The sequence below is a fragment of the Sminthopsis crassicaudata genome, chromosome 3 (assembly GCF_048593235.1).
Source record: "Sminthopsis crassicaudata isolate SCR6 chromosome 3, ASM4859323v1, whole genome shotgun sequence".
Lineage (NCBI taxonomy): Eukaryota > Metazoa > Chordata > Mammalia > Dasyuromorphia > Dasyuridae > Sminthopsis > Sminthopsis crassicaudata.
Window position 1 is genome coordinate 440,162,547 of NC_133619.1, and position 21,427 is coordinate 440,183,973.

A 21,427-nucleotide genomic window follows, 5' to 3' on the forward strand; every position below is an offset into this window, starting at 1 on the left:
ACAGATAAGGCATTGTTGCTCAAAGACATCATTGAGGCATCACTAGAATTCCCCTTATGGTGTGTTTCATGTGGGTGGAGTGGCAAATAGGGATGGTTTAATGTTTGGTGCTTTTGGTGAGCAGTATTTTGAAGAATTTGAATTTTGGTGTCTGATCAATCCCCATTTCATTGGAACTTTGAGACATTTTGGAACTAGGTATGTGTTTGCTTTATTTACCAACCATTTATTTTCTGGTTGTTATAAATAGTTCCCTGTCAAGCTCTTTGTGAATTCACTTTTCCTTGTTGAGAGTTCAATCACATACCTTATAATTTGGGATTGTAAAGGCAGAGGGGCTAAGGAAAGTGAGAAAAGGGATGATAGCTTCTGATATTCCATCAGAATGGAGAAGGAGATGTTGGATTTGTGCTGAAAAACAAGATACTGTGAGGGAGATTGGATAATTTTAGGATTGTGAAGCAGGACAAAGATTGCTTTTAAGGAGAATCTTAAAAGACCAAAAATAAAAGAAGCAGAATGAACTGTTCCATGTTGATAGGGGAAACTGAAGAAAAAAGATTAGAATTCCAGTAGTAAAAAAAAGCCGGAGGCATAAGGAAGAGCAGAGGGAAGCAGATCAGAAGAATAAAGAAAAGAGATGGAGATGAAAAGGTGATTTTGGAGGAACAACAGGAGAGAAATGAAGCCTGGAAGAAAAAGATAATCATAGTGATTAAGAGGAAGAGATACTGATGAAGAAGAGGCTAAGTAGATTTGGTACAATGATGTGAGCAAGACTGTTTGTGAACTGGAGAGCAGAATTTGGAGACTAGAAAGAAAGTTGAGGCTGAAAGCAGCCCCTGGGAAGAGCCCTAAATGGAAAGGTGGCCAACCAGGTGCTTCTCCTCTCTCTTGACTGACTTCCACTGCCTCAGGAACACCCCCACCTTACCCCACTGCTGGATTGTACCTGTTGTATTCGTCATAGTCATCATTGTTGACAGTGATGGCAAGAAGTGTCCATCCATCCCTCACTGCCTTGGCTACCAGACTGAGTTCCCAAAGGAAGACTTCCATCAGAATGATCTTGGGCATCTGCCCTCAGGCATCCAGAGACTATCCTCCTCCCTTCACTGCAGCAAAATTAGATCTTCTATTCCCCTCTCAGATCCTTAATTATATCCATAAAATGAGAAAAGTCACATCGATAATCAGTTACTTTCTGTGTTCTAGGCAACCAAACCTCCAAGTTCATTCTAAGTTACACAACTTGGTGGCAAAGACTTTTCTCACTACACATTCCTACCCTGACGAATGAAACAGCCCCAGTAGCAAAGTTTCTAGTACCTTTTGGCAGCCAGCTAAAGTCCCCTTAAGGACATACGAGTTTAAGTGTTGCCTGGACCTGGAAAAGATCACCTAGGATCCAACAATCCATCCTAAAGCTGTCCCTGAATAGACAAGTAGCCCATGATACCTACCATATTAGTGCAGACCCTCAAGACTTTTCACCTGGATGTATTTCACCAGCCTTCCAATGACCCTCCTTGTCTCCAATCTCTACTAACTCCAGTCTACCCTCCACAATGTAGCTAAAGTTATTTTCCTTCTGGAAACACAGACAAGACCTGGTCACTCCTCTACTCAGCCAACTTCAGCAGCTCCCTATTGTTTCCCAGATAAAATATACACTTCTTGGATTCATAGTTAAAGCCGTCATAACCCAACTGCAGCCTATCTTAACAGACTAAATGGATATTGTTTTTCCTCTCCTAAACTCTCGATGTTAAGTCAATTGATCTCTCTGATGCTCAAACCATAACATTCCGATTCTCATCTCAACACTTCCCTGCCTGGAACGCATTCCATCTTTTCCTATGAGTCCCCTCTTCCTTGAAGACAGAATTCAAAAAGCATCAAAAAGTATGAAGACTTTCTGATCCCTGACTCCTTATCCCTCATCTCATGACTTTCCTGCGTAACCTGATTGCTGCTCTAAGCTGCCTAAAAGTCTACTGACTGAGTTTCAAAAGCTCTAATTAATCCATTAATCAAAAGCTTTTATTAGTCATAATCTCATCTGGTTATCTGTCATTCCATTGTAGAAGGAAATGAAATATAAAACCTTTAGCATTTTGCCCATCTTTTCTGAAAGAAAATACCTCAGAATTTATGATCTGTAGTAAAGAAAAATTGAGGGTTTTCATAAGACTATCATAGATTCAGAGGTAAAAGAAACTATCACTCATATTCTATCTTCAAAGTAGGTATTTTTAATCTAATTTCAGTTTCTCTTGCTTTTCACCAATTTGGCCATTTGCAATATGGAGAACAAATCAAACAATTTCATTGAACACAAAAAGAAGAATGTAAGGAACAAAGGTTCTCAACTTTTGTGTAATTTTTACTCATTACTTACTAAGAGCACCTTATGGTAATCTAAGTTCTGTTTTTCAATGTCTACCTTAAAGTTTACTAAGAAAGTGATATAACCTCGTTCTTCACTAAGAAAGTGATATAACCTCGTTCTTCATAATTCTGATGGTGTGGTTTGTCTTGAAGATCTCTTAAGGTTTCTGCAAGCTCTATGGTCTAGAATACCATGATTTTTTTCAGATGTGTTAGCTTTTCTTTTTCATGTCTTTCTCCTTCCATGTATATATTACAGATATTTTTCATGTATACATACAGATAATATGTATATTATATTCTGTGTACATATTCTGTGTATTTGTATAATACATATGCACAAATATGTGTACTATATATAGTATACTATATATATATATATATGTATATCAAAAAAGTTGGGGAACCCAGGCCTTGTCTATTTTTGCAGCTAAGGTGTAAGGAATAATGAATATAAATAGAAAGAATTTCTAAAATTGTGCATTAACTACATAAATCTGTCAAATGAGATATTATAGAAAGATTTAGGAAAAAGAATGATAAGGGTCTTGCAGAACTTCACAGTTAGTAAAAGCCAAGAAAAATCTGATTAAGATGACTTAACAAAACCTATGAATTCAGATGAAAGTCTGTGAGTTTAGGTTAAAATAATCTCCAAGAGTTTTTTTGATGGTCCAAGTTCTGCTCCCCAGAACTTGTGACATTATTCAGTTGAGTTTTCCTGGCATCCATGTTCCTTCCAAGGTATCAGGACAACTGAGGGAACTTAAGAGGGAAATAGATATTTCATCGGAAGTAATGAAAAAAAATGAAATGAAAAAATTTGCTCAGATCTGTCTCATTAATTTTCCAATTAAAATTCCAAAATTCACAGCCAGACAGGAATCAAGGATCTTTCTGTGGCAATCAGAAGGTATTTCCAGGGAGAAAAGATGGAAAAAGAAGAATAGTGGTAGAAGAAGAGTATTTAGCTAAAGTCTAAACATATCATCAGAGAAAGACCAAATCTGGTGTATATATATGCTGGCTCAACCTAACATTGGAGATAAGCAAATTCCATGTGCCTTTATCATCATTTATGCGCTGTAAATATCACTTGAGATATTTCTGCATTATAAATTCCTTTGGACTTAATTTCCCTTCATGAGACCTCAGCTTTTTAAAAATCACAAATATAATAAAATGTTGGAAAGTCTATTAGGATACATGAGATGCATTGAGAAAGAATTACTTTTGGGGAGGGAGGCGCTGTGTCTGCTATGAAAAAATATTTTTTTAAATGAATTTCTCAATAATGAAAATGAGAATTTTTACTAAGAATTAATGTTTATAACTTTATGACAAATGTAGTTGACCCTTTTTAAAAAAAAATGCTTTGATTTCCCATTCAAGTGAGATCTGGGATTGCCCTGTGCAACAAGCCTTAATCAAGAGACAAAGAATGCAAAGACTCAGTAAAATGGAGTTGATCTCTTTTCAAATTGAAAAAGGTGAGTTATGAAATTTATTTTTATAAATTCATATTTTACTTGAGAGTTAGCCTTGGTATAATGGATAAAAAGCACATTTCTAGACCTGGGTTCAAATTCACCCTCCCTTATTTATTGTATATGTGGCCTTGGTCAAGTCATTTAACCTCACAGTTATTAAGACATAATAAGACTCATCTCAAATTGAGCATGCCCTCCACACTCCCCAACAGAAATATCCAGCCGCTATCTCTCTCTCTTGCCTAGTAGAACCCTTTTCTGAAAGAGACACAGGAGCTGTGGTTGTCCATGGCAGACTAGATGAATTCATTCTCAACTTGTCCTTGTCCTAGGAACTCATTGCCCAAGACTATCATGTATACTTTAGATCAGCTACAATTCTAGTTAAATAGACTGGTAGACCTGCCTGGAGGCCATTGTGGATAATACTATTTTTAGTAGATTGTACACTCCTTAATACCAAACTCAGAGTCTTGATTCATTCTTGTTGCTTCTGAGCCCAAGTTAGAGTAGGTACCTAGTAAAGGTTTGTGGAATTGAGTTTAATGGTATGGAAGAAGTACATTCTGAGTTACAAATGGCTAGCTTTACAATAAAGTTGTAGAACTCATTTTGCTAGCTAGGAAATTTCCACTTGGTTCATCTGAATATGTGTCTTAATAACTTGGCACAGATTTAAATACTTTGGGACATCATCTGGAGTTTTTGTATTTCTAGATGAAAAGGGACTCGGAATCCTTATTCGTCTCTTCTATGATCCAGCAGACAAGGAGGAGAGGGAACCAGGTGTCTTTATCATGGAAATTGTCAAAGGAGGAGCAGCACATAAATCTGGAAAGTAAGCTTGGAATTGACCTTATAATTCTATATGACTTAGTTTTGCAGGGGAAGCTGGGAATGTTTTGAAATGAACCATTTTATTTTATTTACTTTTAGTGGCATTTATTTTTTTCTAATACATGCAAAGATAAAACCCAGCATTCACCTTCACAAAACCTTGTGTTCTAGATTTTTCTCCTTATCCTGCTCCCTCCCCAAGACAGCACACAATCTGATATAGATTAAAGTTGAACAATTCTTCTAAACATGTTTCCATATTCATCATGCTGAGAAAAAAAATCAGATCAAAGGGGAAAAAAGCATGAAAAAAAATCAACAAGCAAATAATCACTACCACAAAGTGGTGAAAATACTATGCTTTGATCTGCATTCAGTCTTCCTAGTTCTCCCTTTGGATATGGGTGCTACTTTACATCACAAATCTATTCGAAATTGCCTTGAATCACCTTATTGTTGAAAAGAGCCAAATTCATCACAGTTGATCATTCACCATCTTGCTGTTTCTGTGAACAATGTTCTCTTGGTCCTGTTCACTTTACTTAGCCAGTTTCTATAAAACTTTACAGGCTTTTCTGAAATCAGCTTGCTCATCATTTCTTATAGAACAATAATATTCCATTACATTTATATACCAAACTTATTCAGTCATTCCCCAATTGAGGGGCATCTATTCAATTTTCTCAAATTGGACCATTTTAGTAAACATGCACAGGTGCTAGACAAAAAAAAAATTAAGTCATGAAATGTATCTATAAATTCTTCTTCCCAAGTCACCTTCCCACTCTTCCTAACCATTCCTCTTCAAAATCACCTACTACTTGAACATTAATCATTTGTAAGGCCATTATAAGGGCTTTACAGAACCAATCTGAAATAAATACTAATCATTTGTAAGGCCATTAGGGGCTTTACCAGAACCAATCCGAAACATATACATACAGTTTCTCAGCTTTTTGAGTTAGTTGAGAAATCAGGATAGCCCTATTCCTTGGAAAATAAGTAAGATAAGTAGAGTTTGACAGGACTAGAATCAATTCCTAATTCAAGTCCAGGCTTCCCAGATATAATACTTATTTGAACCTACAAAGCACCACCAGAAACAATTCATAAGCAATTACTCAAAAAAAGATCACAGTAAGAAATTCCAACATGTTGCCAAGTATTCATAGAAATCAAGAGCTGATTCTCTCTCTCTGACAAAAAAATTTCCAAATGAAACTAACCATCAAAAATATATTAAGTTGAAAGAAAATGTTAATGTTATTTATCAATTCTCACTCAAAGAGCTTCTTGATCATAGTTCACCTCAACATATACAACCATTTCTGCATTATCCTTATATTCTTGCCTACTTGGTTGTGCTTGATATGACTGATACATGGCTAAGATGCCCTTGTCTCAGGCTCAGGAGAGTTTTTTTTTCTGGGTCTTATCACATTTTTTATTCTGTTCAGTGTCACCAGAAGTGCCTTCTACTAGCTTGCCAATTAACAGATTATTTCTAAATTGACTCTTCTAATTTAGCCCCCCAGTTTTTTATGTGGGAGGAGTTGAAGCTTCATTCAGTGAAATAATTGAGCCCAACTTCTGAGTATTCATATTTTTATTTAAAAAATAAATATGATGATTGTTTAATTTAACAATATTGTGATGATGAAATTGAAAAAATCCATATTTCTTGAGGGAGAGACTTGTTTTATGTGTGTGATTTTTGAGTATTTGTTTCTCAATTGAACACTCCATTTCTTATGTCTCTTAGTGAAATGAAATGATTCTGGGTTCTGAAAGGCAATAATACCAGAAGAGGGGAGATAACAGATTTTTCTATCAACTTATATGATCTATGATGATATTGAAAGGATCTAAGCATGGAGCTAGTGATTGATTTTGTGTTTGTCATACTTTGAATAATCTAAATAAGTTTAGGGAAGGTTATCCCCAAATTTACTACATGGTGATGAATTTGTTTGACCATCACAAATTTGACAATCTCAGAACCTAATAGCAATTATTCCAGAAATTGTGTTTTATGTTTATAAAGGGGATGCACTCACACCCCTGAAATTCTGGGTCATAGATTTATTAATCTCTGAAGATGTCTTTACTGATAATATGAACAGTAGTCTTTGTATTTTTCAGGTTCCAATTATTTGACCAAATCATTAATGTCAATGGTACAAGTCTAATAGGATTAACCAAAGAAGAAATTGACTCTACTTTTAAAAAGATGGAACATAGTGTCTGGTAAATAACATTTATTGCATTCATCATCATACAAAAATGCTACTTTTATCTATTGTATTGAAATTTTATTCAATTTATGTAAAAACAGCAAAAGTGGAAGAAAAGATAGATTATGGAATAAGCATTTCTCTCCCCAGCTTTTTGGTTTTTGTTGTTAAATATGAATAACTTAATTTTGCATAACAAACAATGTAACTGTTGGGATCCATTTATACTCTTGGTCAGAGTGCCTAGTATTTTTTGGGACAGCTAGGTGGCTCAGTAGATAAAGCACCAGCCCTGAAGTCAGGAGGATCTGAGTTCAGATTTGATCTTAGACACTTAACACTTCCTAACTGTGTAACCCTGGGCAAGTCACTTAACCCCCATTGCCTCAGGGGGGAAAAAGAGTGCTCAGTTATATCTCTACTCAATTTTATTGAATTATATTTAATGATAAATTAGTATTATCTTGATAATTAAATGCTAATATATCTAAAAAGATTTTGGGGAAACCTGAAAGTTGATATATTTGCCTGTTCAATTTGTTCCTATTACTATTCTATGATCATAAAACTTAACGGGGCTATTATGTGACTAGGATTCAAATTGGACGAGAGTCACCTGAGAACACCAAGCAACTCATCAAACACTTAATGAAAGAGGAAGAAAGGAAGAGAGGTTTCCTTGATTCAGCCAAACAGGTATTAAATGAAATACCTATAAAGGATGTAAAAGCTCAATTAGTTCATTCTTCTCCATTATTAAAAAACTTATTTATAAAACAAATCTCTGTTCCTATTTGCAATAGTCTGAAACATGCTAGAAAATATCTAGAAACTCATCACACTGGGTTTCTTTGTTTTTTATTATTATATTGATGCATTTTGTATTTCACAGCCTGGTCTTTTCCAGATTTATCTCATACAATTACCACTGAGCAGTTCCTTGGAGTGTGTGTGTATATACATCCACAAGTTATTTAATCTCAATTGCCTTAGCAAAAAAAAAGTAAACAGCAGTTAACAAAACCTGCCAATATAACTGCATCTGACAGAACATGCAACATTCTATAACTGTATTCTTTAGCCACTCTACTAAGTGGAGAAAACCTTTTCATTTTCTCTTTTTCTGGGTGCTAAGATTTTTCAATACAATTAAGAGAATGGCAACCTTTTAGTGATGTTTTTGTGTATATTGATTTTATTTATTTATAATAATGTGTTCTTAATTTCAATCTGCATCATTCTGCATTTCTGAATTCTTTGAATTTGTCATTTTTTGCAACACTGAAATGGCACTCTCATGTTACCACTAATTCCTTTGTTTCAAATCTAATTCTTATTTCATGTCTTATTCCACTTGATATCTCTGCAACTTCTGACACCATCAATCCTTTTCTTCTCTTAGATGGTCTTTCCTCTCTAGGTTTTATAATACCACCTCCATCTGCTCTTTCCCTGCCCCATATGATCAGTCCATCTCAATCTCTGCTTTGGAGTCTACATCCCAGTTGTATTCACTAATTGTGAGTCCTATTGCTCTCCTCTCTCTACAACAGTGTTTTTGGGTGATCACATTCGCTCCCATGACTAATTGTCATCGCCCCATGTGTTCAATGTCCTGCTAAGATTTGCCATTTCTATTTCCCCAATATCTTAAATGTCCCCTTTTTCCATCTCCTCAGTCATCACTTTGATGCATGCTCTCCTCCCTCACCTCCTCCCTAAACTATTCCAACAGCCTTTCCTTACATCTAAGTTTCTCTCCTTTCCAATCCATCCGACCCTTAACTGTCAAAGTGATCTTCCTAGAATCAAGATTTAACTATACTTCTGCCCTATTTAATAAATTCTAGAGGTTCCTGGATCAAATATAAAATCCTGTTTTTAGCTTTTAAAGTCCTGCAATGCATGACCTGTTCCTTCCAGTCTTTTTATGCCTTTTTCTTCTTCAAGTACTTCCAGTGAGACAGTGGGTTTCTTGCCCTTCCTGACAAACTATTCTCCCATTTTACAACTCCCATGCCGCCTTATTGCTACACACACAGACACACACCCACTGAAATGTTCTCTCTCCTCACCTCTACTTCCAGGATTTCCTGACTTCCTATAAGACTCAGCTTGAATTCAGCCTTCTGAAATAATACTCTGGCATGCTCCTTCCATACTTAGGGCCAATCATAGTCATCCTTGGCTAATATTTTTCTTATGAGATTATTTTCCATTTATACTCTATACTGATGTATATACAGTTTTTGATATATTTTCCTCAATAAACAAGAGTTCCTTGAGAGCAAGGGACCATGTTTTTGCCTTTCTTTGTATTCCTAGAGCTCATCACAGTGACTGGCATATAACAAATGTTTAATAATGGTTTCTTCACTAACTAAACATATCATGTTATATTAGTAAACCACTATTTGTTTAGTCAATCTCTTTTCAATGAACAGTTATACTTAAATTGTTTCCAGCCAAAAAAAAGATAACTGTGTATATGAAAACTTTTTTTTTTTAACTTCTTTGGAGTACATATTTGTCACAGTGGAATTAATGATTGAAAGGATATGGGTCAACTAAATGGTGCAATTGATAGAGCACTGGAACCTGGAATCAGGAGGACCTCAATTCAAATCTGGCCTCAGATATTTGATAGCTGTGTGACCCTATGCATCACTTATCCCTAACTGCTTCAAATTTTTTTTTAAATGAACAGATAAGGATACTTAATGACCTTTTTTATATAATTCCAAATATTTTTCTCAGAATTGTTGGGTTCATTTCATATCCTATAATAATTTGTTAATAGTTGGCCTATCTTCCCATAGCTCCTTCAATATATCTATCCCCATATATTATCATTTTTGCCAATTTGATGTGAAATGAAAAAAGCAGTTGGTTGATTTATTTCCATTCCTATTCATGAGGTTGTTGATGGTTGTTGATGGTTTTTAGTAATTCCTTGGGGAAAATGTGTTTATATTATTATTTGATGAGTTATTTACTAGGGGGAAATGACCGTAAAGACCAAAGTTGTTATATATTTTGAAAAAGCAGACTTTTCAACTGAGAAATTAAATTCAAAAGATATTCCCAGCTTAGTTTATTCTTCTTTTATAAGTTGTATTGATTTTGCTCATACAAAATTTTATTAATGTAACATAGTTAAAATTGTCTAGTTTTTTATGATGACCTTTATTACTTAATTTGTTGCAAATATCTTCCCCACTCATATATTGAAAGAAACGTCTATTTTCCATGATATTTAAATATTTTTTATTTTAAGCTGTTTATTCTACATCAGAGCTTATAAATACTGTATGATGCTATTCTAAACCTAATAATTGCCTAACTGCTTTTCTATTTGCCCTATAGTTTTTCTAAAACAGAATTATTCCTCCTCCCCCCTCCCCCATCCTCATTCATTCATGTTCTCAGATTCTCTGATTATTGGACTTTGGGGTTCATTTGCTTCTAAGTTCTTGATTATTCAGTCTGTTCCACCCATTTGCCTTTATTTTTATATCAGCAAAACCACTATCAGATAATTTTGATGATAAATGTTTTATGATATAGTTTGAGATATAGTAATGGTGGGCCCCTTTAATTTCTATTTTTTACTAATAATCTTGACTTTTAGTTTACTAACAATATTATAATTATTAATTAAATCTGATGGTCTTTTCTCATACTTCATAGTTCTTTGACTCTCTACCACATCTTACACTGTGGATCTTCCCTTCCAGATATAGATTACTGTACCACCTTTGATTACTCTGAAACTCCTGATGTTTCTATTATTAATTGATCATATCTTATTCCTTTAGCCTGGATTACTATTTCCCACTCATTAAATCTGGGTGTTTTCTCACATTCTACTTCATGTAATTTCCCATCTGATGATCTCATTTAGCTCCATTTGGTTAAATGATCATTTCTCCCTGAAAATTTCAAATAAAATTCCAAAATCCATAGGTTCAGAAAGAATCAATGTCCTGAGCTTCAGATTATACAATCAATATGCATTAAATTACCTCATGTACTAAGATATACAAATTGGAAGTCATTATCTTTCTCCTAATCCTATTAGTGCACCAAATTTTCCTATTTCTATTGAGGACACTACTTTCTTTCTATTCACCCATTGAGTCCCCAAAAGTCACTCCAAACTCTTTACTCTCCCTCATTTTCTTATATCAATTAACTAATCTTCCTACTATGCCTCTACAACATCTCTGGCATCTAACTTTTTTTCTGCTCACATGAACATTATTATCCTGGATCAGGATCATAAAATCTCTTGCCTGGACTATTGAAATAGCCTCAATTTTTAAAAGTCTTTTTTCTTAATTTTTATAGATAATCATTTGTTTTACACAATCATCAGAATTTCTCCCAGCATCCATTTCATTTTCCCAGGAAACCCATACCTTATAAGAAATAATATTTTTAAAGTAACAAAAAAGAGGGAGAAAAGGAAAAAATCAGCAAAACCTATCACAACACTGAAAAATCATCTGAAAGTGTAATGTCCCATATCTGTATACCATCCAGCTCTCTGCAAAGGAATTGAGGATGCGGTCACTTTTCACATCTCTACTTTGGGCCATATTTGCTCTTTAAATTTTGAAAAAATCATTTTGAGTTGCAGATATTAAAAGTTCATGTTGAGTAGTCTCAGATTGGTATTTTTTTTAAAAAAGATTTGCTTTTGTTCCCTTTAACATTATATTTTAATTCTCTCTTTCTAAAAATGATTCCTTTCTAAAGGAAAGAGGTGAAACTAACAGAATTACTGAAAAGGAAACTCCAACTTATGAAGCTTCAACTCTGGCATCACTATGGAGAACCAGGTACACTATCATCTATTACAAATGAGATTGCAAAATAATAGAATGTCTTTAGAGTGCAATGTAGCAATATTCTGGTCAAGCTAACAAAATTTACAGTGCATAATCCTATGTCTCTGATAGAGGTCCCTTTGCTGGGAATATACTACATGGAGGAAAAATAGTACATGTTCAAATTTATTTATAGTAGCATAATATTATTCCAGAAACCTTGAGAAGCATGAAATGCCTGACAAATAAAAAATGTCTGAATAAATTCTAGATTATCAATATAAGAGGAAAATGCCAAAATCTATAATAAATCAGCAAAAAGAATAGAAAGAAATCTAAAAATATTTCTGCTAATTGATGTGAGCAGCAGGGAAAGTAAAACCAGAATAAAATAGTGCATAGAAACACATGTTCTCAGAATAAAAGAGAAAGGATGTAGCTATAGAGATGAATGGATAAAATAATGAAGGTAATACAGAAGCAAATAACTAATATCAGTATGGGAATTATACAGGTTGCAGTTGATGTAATCTAATATATTAGAACCCACGCCTCTTGACTCTCATGTTACCACTCTCCCCACTTATAACACATTATTGGTTTTTCTTTTTTTCCAGAGAAATCGAATTCAAAAAAAGGGAACTAGCAACAAAAAGTGCTCTGAAAAAGAAAGTTCAGAAAGATACTGAATTCCTCAAAGCAGCATATGCCACGGTGAGACAGTTCAATTCATGAGCACTTTTCCCATTTCTATTATGCAATGATTTATAGAGGAGTTGTTTGTATGCAATCTCCTGAATGTTGTGAGATACAAAAAATTAGGAAGAGGAGAAGAAGGGAGGAGAAGGAAGAAGAGGAAAAGAAGGAGGGGAAAAAAGGAGAAAAGAGAAGGGGGAAAAGAGGAAAGAAAGGAAGAGAAGGAAAAGAGGAGGAGAAAAGAGAAAGAGAAAAAGGAAGAGGAGGGGGAAAAAGAAAAGAAGAAAAAAGAAAGGATGAGGAAAGGAAAATGGAAGAGAAGAAAAAAGAAGATAAATAGGAAAGGAATAAAAGCAATGTTCCCAATGTGGGAGTGGAGTGGGTGGTAGTTTTGGTGAGAAGTGAAAAACAAGAATGTTTTTGAAGAGAGTAAATGCCACTTCCTTTTATTCCTAAGAATTCTTTTTTAAAACAGCATAATATTCTTTTCAAGTGCTATTAGTAATATGTAGTCACTATTGATTCCTAACTGTGTTTCCAAGTTAAAATTCTACATGACTCATTCCCATATATTGAAAAAGTAGAGATTTGTCATGATCACATAATTGCATGGGAAATGGTTGGTGCCTCCATGCTTTCAAATCATTCTCTTAAGACCAAACAATCTTCCTCAATCTTTACAACCACTTTTCTGCTTATGATGGATTTTTTAGATCATAAAAAGCAAACTTGATAACACATAACTGATACCATAATATTAGTAATAGCCTTGAAAATGTCTATTCCAACTCCCCAGCACCATGAGAGTTAATTTTATATATATGAATACCCAGGATGACTCAGTTAATAATATGCTAAAAGCCATATAGCTAGTTTATTTACTTTCCATTTGAATTTTTAAGCTCAGAAATGAAGAACAGATAATAATTCCGAAAAGTATTTTGGAGATACATAAGATTTTTAAAGTTTGGCCTTGAAAGTAGTTGATGTGACTAGATTGGTAGAAAGATGGGAACATTTATATAGCACTTATTTTTTGCCAAGCACTGTGCTGAGTTCTTTGCAATCATCACATTTGAACCTCTCATCTACCCAGAGAAGTAAGTGCTATTAAGAAAAGAGAAATGGAGTGGGCAAAAGCACAAAAGTGGAAGTAATAGTCTATATACATATACTGTGAATTTAATTGGATGGCTTGGGAAAGTTGCTAAGATGTAAAGCACTTACAAATAAGTAGGTCAGGGAATAGAGTGTGGGGGGCACTGAGAATGAAACATTAAAAACTGACTGTAAGGGACCAGGAAGTTGATGGTATAAATGATAGCAATGAGGGAAAAGGAAATTATTTTAAGCTAAATATATTTTTAATATTTTTTATTTACCAGATATATGCATGGGTAATTTTACAACATTGACAATTGCCAAAACTTTTGTTATAATTTTTCTTCTCCTTCCCCCACCACCAGATGGCAGGTTGACCAATACATGTTAAATATGTTAAAGTATAAATTAAATACAATATATGTATACATGTCCAAGCAGTTGTTTTGCTGTACAAAAAGAATTGGACTTTGAAATAGTGTACAATTAGCCTGTGAAGGAAATCCAAAATGCAAATGGACATAATTAGAGGGATTGGGAATTCTATGTAGTGGTTCATAATCATCATCATCTCCCAGAGTTCTTTTGCTGGGTGTAGCTGGTTCAGTTCATTACTGCTCTATGGAACTGATTTGGTTCATCTCATTGTTGAAAATGGCCACATCCATCAGAATTGATCATCATATAGTATAGTTGTTGAAGTATACAACGATCTCCTGGTCCTGCTCATTTCACTCAGCATCAGTTCATGTAAGTCTCTCCAGGCCTTTCTGAAATCATCCTGCTGGTCATTTCTTACAGAACAATAATATTCCATAACATTTATATACCGCAATTTATTCAGCCAATCTCCAATTGATGGGCATCCATTCACTTTCCAGTTTCTGGCCACCACAAAGAGGGCTGCCACAAACATTCTTGCACATACAGGTCCCTATCCCTTCTTTAAGATCTCTTTGGGATATAAGCCCAGTAGTAACACTGCTCTGGGTCAAAGGGTATGTACAGTTTGATAACTTTTTGAGCATAGTTAACAAAGATCTTAGTTTTTGAATGTGAAATGTTTAGACAACTCAAGTGGGTTCTTGGTTATTGTGGCTTCCCCTTTCTAATTTATTAAATTCTATTACATTATTTATTCTATTGCTATTATTATTAAATTAAATTATTAAATTCTAACCTATTTTCAAGCCATTGATTTCATTTCACAAATTCTTTTTTTCAAGGAGCTGTTTTCTTTTTCCATTTCACTAAATCTATTTGTAAGAAGTTTTTTTTTCAGATAATTTCTGTGTTTCCTTTTCCAAACTGTCTTGCAATATTCTCATTTCCTTTTTCCATTTCTCTTCTAACTCTCTTTTTTAAATTAAAGCTTTTTATTTACAAAACATATGCATGGGTAATTTTTCAACACTGACTCTTGCAAAGCCTTCTGTTCCAAATTATCCCCTCCTTTCTCCCACCCCCTTCCCTAGATGGCAGGTAGTCCAATACATGTTAAATGTGTTAAAATATATGTTAAATCAAGTATATGCATACATACTGATACAGTTATCTTGGTGCACAAGAAAAATAAGATCAAGAAGAAAAAAAACCGGGAAAGATAAAAAAGGCAAACAAACAACAAAAAGAGTGAGAATGATATGTTGTGGTCCATACTCAGCTCCCACAATCCTCCCTCTGGGTGTAGATGGCTCTCTTCATCACTGAAAAACTGGAATTGGTTTGAATCATCTCATTGTTAAAGAAAGCTATGTCCATCAGAATTGATCATCATATTGTCTTGTTGCCATGTACAATGTTCTCCTGGTTCTGCTCATTTCACTTGGTAACAGTTCATGTAAGGCTCTCTAGGTGCCTCTGAAATCAGCCTGCTGATTGTTTCTTACAGAACAATAATATTACATAACATTCATATACTATAACTTATTCAGCTGTTCTCCAATTGATGGGCATCTACTGAGTTCATTGCCACTACAAAAAGGGCTGCCACAAACATTTTTACACATGTAGACCTCTTTCCCTCCTTTAAGATCTCTTTGGGATATAAGGCCCTAAACTCTTTTAAGATCCTTTTTAAATTCTTCCAAGAGACTCTTGTGAGAGAGCAACCAATACTTATCATCCTTTGGGGCTTCATCTGGAGATGATTTGCTTTTAATCTTCTCAGGGTTTGATGTCTGTTCTTCTCTTTCTCCATAAAAACTATCTATGGTCAAAGTTCTCTTTGCTTTTTTGGTCACTTTAAAAAAAAAGGTTGAGGTCTGCTTTTAGGGCAAAGGGGACATTATCCAAGCTTCCTCTAAAGGTAATAGTGGCTGCACTGGGTTGGTGCTGATGACTTCTGGGTCTGGGAAGTCTTAAGTTATTCTGGATTTTAGAGGCTCACTACTTGTCTCTAGTATTTGTGTTGGATGTCTCACAGCTACTCTGCTGATCCACTGGCTTGCAACTAGGACAGAGTAGTAGCAAATACTGCTTTAAATTCTTCCCAGTAGATCTCTGGCACATGGATCCCACACTGTCCTCTGCTCAACCTGCCTCCCTCTGAGCCAATTGAAACAGACCTTTTCTGAAGTTCTTCCTATATCTTCTACTGGAAATTTGTTACACTCCAAATATTCATGCATTCTATGACTCCAAACACAGTTCAGAGGCTTGATTTTGTATTAAGCTGAGACATTAGGGAGAGCTCAGATAATGACGTGTCTCCTTTTTACCATCTTGGCTCCACCACCTAAATTTCATATATTTTAGAATTTTATGACAGATTTTCTAGAAGTTCTTTTTTTTTAATCTCCTTTTGGACACTGGGGACATCTTCAAATCTAGGCTTTCTGGTATTTCTCCAGAATTTCTCAAAGTTTGGGACACTGGCTCTATTATGTAAAAAGTCTTTGTGCTCTCTAGGATTATACTCAGTTCTCTTCTCACAAACTGGAAACGAATCCCTGTTGCATAGTGAAACAAAGTCTAAACTCAAAGTCTTCCATTGTCTGAGCCCAAATAAGTCTTTCCAAGCTTACTTCTCACAATGCATTTTTACAAATCTGATATTGCAATATCTTGCCTTATTTGACTTTTTTCCAAATGCTCTTTGCCTCATTCTACTTCCATGCCCTTGCTTACACCATTCCTTTTACCTGAAAAGTCAACTTGCTTAAGTCTGTCTCTACAAATCTTGCCAGCTTCAACCTTTTTATAAGAAGTTGAATATAAATCCTCTATATCCAATATATTCTCATAGCTGGAAGTGGTGGTCTCAATGTCCCTTTTTATTATAAGGAGTTGCAAAATTAATCAAGCAATTACATTTTTTCTTAGTTGTATCTGTGCATCTATGTATCTCCAATTTCATTACTTTATTATTATATATTTCTCAAAGACAGAGACCATATCTTTTCAATTTTTTCTGTCCCACAGAGGATAGACAAGAAACTTTCAGGTAAATAAATTTATGAAGAGTGAATGAATTGTAAGTTCACTGAAGAGCAAATAGTGCAAAGACAAACTGAGCAGGGATGACATCAACTACTCAGGAAAGAGATATGCAAGTAAAGATAATAAAAAAAAAGATGGAATCATTGGAAAATGAAGGAAAATTTTTTAAAAATTTCAGATCGCAGAAGCTGAAGCTAAATTATCAATATATGAAAAGAAAAACAGAATTAGTATGGACATGGAGCCAAAGTTGGAAGAAAAAGAATATCCACCGATAAACTCTTCTAGAGGAATGATAGAGATCCATGAATCTTCCAACTTGGGTAAGCCTGAACCTATATGGTGTTCCTGCTTTATTTTAGGGGTCACTATTTAAAGGCATGGCTTTATTGAATATTTATAGTTTTGATGACATTAAGATAATGTCATTTGAGATATGTAATGAAATGGAGAAAACTTCTACGGAGCACTGTATATCTGAACTCTTAGTTTGGATCATGAAGCCTGGAACTTAGGAAACAAGTAAAGGTGTTGTAGATGTTGCAAGAGCTTGTTTCAAAGAAGTATCATTGCATAGTTCAAAAGGAGGCAGACCATTATCAAATTACTATTTAATGTATTAAAAATGTTAGCTTGTAGAAATAAGAGAAGAAAAAGAAATTAAAATAATTAGGATAGGCAATGGGGAAATAAAACTATCACTTGCAGATGATATGATCTTATACTTAGAATATCTTAGATAATTAACTAAAAAAACTACTTGAAATAATTAACAATTTTAACAAATTGCAGGATACAAAATAAACCTACCTAAATGATCAGCATTTCTACATATTACCAACAAAGTCCAACAGCAAGATATGGAAAGAAAAATTCCATTTAAAATAACTGTAGACAATATGAAATACTTGGGAATCTATCTGCCAAGACAAACCCAGTAACTATATAAACACAACTGTAAAACACTTTTCACACAATCAGAAAAATATTAATTGTTCATGGGTAGACTGAGCCAATATAATAAAAATGACAATTTCACCTATAACCAGTACCATGCTAATAAAATTATCACAAGTTATGTATAGAACTAGAAAAATATTAACAAAATTCATCTGGAAGAACAAAAGTCCATGGATATCAAGGGAACCAAATGAAAAAAAATGTGAAAGAAGATCTAGCCATACCAAATCTCAAAATCTTATTATAAAGTGATAATTGTCAAAACAATCTGGTACTGTCTAAGAATTAAGAGTGGTGGCTCAGTGGAATAGATTAGGTACAAATTACATTATAGTAAATGACCAGAGTAATCTAATATATGATAAACCCAAAGATTCAAGTGTCTGGAATAAAAACTCATTATTGGACAAAAAAATGCTTGGAAAACTAGAAAACAGTATAACAGAAAGGTGCTGTGTAGAACACCACCTCACACCATATACTAAGATAAGGTCAAAATGAATAGATAACTTACATAGAAAATGTGATACCAGAAACAAATTAAGAGATCATGGAATAGCTTTTCTGTCAGGTTTATGGATAAGGGAAGAATTTAGGGCCAAAGAAGATGTAGAGAGCATTACATATATGTATGTAAAACATTTTATTTTATAAAATTTAAAAATTTTTGCACAAACAAAACCAGTGCAACCAAAATTACAAGGAAAGCAGAAAAGTAGCTTTTTTTCAACAAGTATCTCTAATAAAGTTTTCATTTCTGAAATATATAGAGAACTGAATCAAATTTATAAAAATACAAATCATTCTCCTGTTGATAAATAGTAAAAGGGTGTGAACAAGCAATTTTCAAAGAAATCAAAGTGATAGTCATATAAAACAGGTTCTAAATCACTAATTGATCAGAGAAATATAAATTAAAATTAAAACAACTCTGGGGTACCACCTAACACTTATGAATGGCTAATGTAAAAAAAAGAAAAATGTTGAATGTTGGAGAGGATGTGGAAAAACAGGGACACTAATGCATTGTTGGTGAAGTTGTGAATTGATCCAAACATTCTGGAGGGATTTGGAACTTGCCAAAAGAGCTATAAAATTCTGCATATCCTTTGATCCAGATAATACTATTGCTATGTCTATATCCCAAAGATACCTAAAAAAAGGAAAAGGACCTATTTGTATATAAATATAACAGCTCTTTTTGTGATAGCTAAGAATTGGAAATCAAAGGGATAACTATCAATTAAGAAATGGCTGAACAAGTTGTGGTATATGATTGTAATGGAATAATAATATGTTGTAAGAAATGATAAGCAGGATGACTTCAGAAAAACTGGAAAGACTTACATGAATTGATGCATAGTGAAGTGATCAGAACAAGGAGAACATTGTATACAACATCAATATTGTTCAGCGAAGAACTGTGGATGATTTATTTTTAACAATACAATTATCAAAGGCAATAACAAAGGATTAATGATAAACCATATTATCTACTTCCAGACAAAGAACTGATAGTGATTGAATACAGACTAAAACATGTTTTTTTTTTCTTCACTTTTGTTTCTTTTATTTAAGCCATCTTATACAAAATGACTAAAAATGCAAATATTTACATAATTGCACATGTATAACCTATATCTGATTTCTTACCATCTCAGGTTGGGGGTAGGAAAGGGAAGAAGGGAGGGATAAAATTTGGAATTTAAATCTTTAAATAAAAAAGTGTAAAAGTTGGACGAGGAAGAAAAGAGAGAGAATATACTCCTTTAGTCTCTTCCCCCCTCCCTCCACCCCATTCTCCAAGGAAGATTTTCATTGCTAACAAGAGGACATTGGAGCCAAAATTTAGGCTTCTCTGCTCTCCTCAAGAAAGATGGTAATGGGATGGAATTATATATATCTGCTCCCTTAAGTATTACTGGTCTAAGGGATATGGTTTTCAAATGCAAGGTAATTTCTAATCATTGTTTCATCATGAGGAAAGGAGGAGGACAACCCCCGAGCTTTGGATCCAAGGCTTTGACTCCTTCTTATCAAGTTCAGTTCCACAATGACCACACACAGCAATAGCCAAGAAACTTACCTAACCAAATCAAAGCAAAATAAAGCATACATAGGAGAATATATACCAAAGAATACAGAGGGAACAAGTTCTGCAAGTTACTTCAGCTCAATTGAAGTCCTAAATCTCACTCATGGGGAAATTCCTCCAAGTCTCAAGTACAGAAAAGTGGGAACCTCTCAGGTTCCTTTCATGACTATTCTCTGAGTCTTTTTCCTAGGCAACTTCAAATTGTGTTGACATCTTCCATCTTAAATTTGAAAGTTGAGAAACAGAAGTGCCTGAAGTAATTGCAGAGCTAGAAAAATAGTAGAGAGTCTTGAAGGGAGACCAAAGTACTCTCTGTCATTTTCACCAGCTCTGCCCTATTCCTTACAGGAGCAGAACACTGATTTTCGCCAGTTAGGAGAGTCCCATAGCAATGAGCTTTGCTCTCTCATCAGCTTACAAGAGAGCAAATTTGTGGATAAAGCACTATCTTAATTAAGATAATTGTTACCTTTTTTGTTTGCTTGGCTTTCATTGACTATTCATGCTAACTACCATGAACATGACCTGGTTAAATTGGTATTAGGCTGATTGAATTTCTTTAGTGGATTTAATGCTTGTTTTCCTAAATCTACCCTTAATTGGAAGAGAAAATGGCAAATATTTACTTGAAATAAATCATTGTAGCTTTATATTGGAAAGAACTTTGGAAGTTATCTTGTTCAATCCTGAAGTCATTTTGAAAGTGAAAAGAATGAAACTCAGGAATACTGAATAGTTAACTAGTTAGTCACATGTCGTGAAGATCCCAAAATTCCTTGGTCCTAATTCAGTGCTCTAGATACTATACTATGCATACTGCCAACATAATGATATGATTCACAATCCAGATATGAATATTCTTGTCCTTTTTTCATAGATATAGGTAGTTTTCAGTGTTTTATTTGCTGAATTATTCTTATTCCTAGATGCAAAAAATAAGAGAACATCACCTATGCAAAGATCACTACTGGTAAAGGCTGCAAGGAGGTTTGCAAGATGGTTCCGGTAATACTTCTGCTTTTGCCTTTTAATAGCAAAATTAAAACTGAATAAATAAAAGTTTCTTCCTGCTTGGCACTAACTGCTATCTGCCCTTTTGCTTTCTTGCTTTCATTTGTCTTTGCCTTAAAGAGCTCTTTTTAGTTATGTCCAGTAACTTCAATGCTTCTGTTGTCCTCAAATGGGTCATGGAAATAGTAGAAAGAATGCTAGATGTTCAAAGAACCTGGCTTCAAATTCTGGCTCCCCTACTTTACCTGTTTGTCCATAAGCAAGAGGTATTTATCCACTTTTTCAATTTCTTCATCTGACAAATTAAGATATAGATCTAGAATGACATTCACATTCTGA

At 34.2% G+C, this 21,427-nt stretch overlaps 1 protein-coding gene across 2 annotated transcripts; it reads left to right on the forward strand.

Annotated features, from left to right (window-relative positions):
• Window positions 1-32: 32 nt before the first annotated feature.
• On the forward strand, window positions 33-21,158 carry LOC141562863 (neurabin-2-like). Of its 2 annotated transcripts, XM_074303115.1 has the most exons (9): window positions 33-198; window positions 3,784-3,881; window positions 4,599-4,719; window positions 6,861-6,965; window positions 7,546-7,648; window positions 11,714-11,796; window positions 12,402-12,498; window positions 17,201-17,345; window positions 21,004-21,158. In XM_074303115.1, the coding sequence occupies exons 1-9, from the start codon at window positions 101-103 to the stop codon at window positions 21,084-21,086; spliced, it is 933 nt and encodes a 310-aa protein (XP_074159216.1). In that variant the 5' UTR covers window positions 33-100; the 3' UTR covers window positions 21,087-21,158. The 2 variants fall into 2 exon arrangements, with proteins under 2 accessions (XP_074159216.1, XP_074159217.1); XM_074303116.1 differs by lacking the exon at window positions 17,201-17,345.
• Window positions 21,159-21,427: the final 269 nt, after the last annotated feature.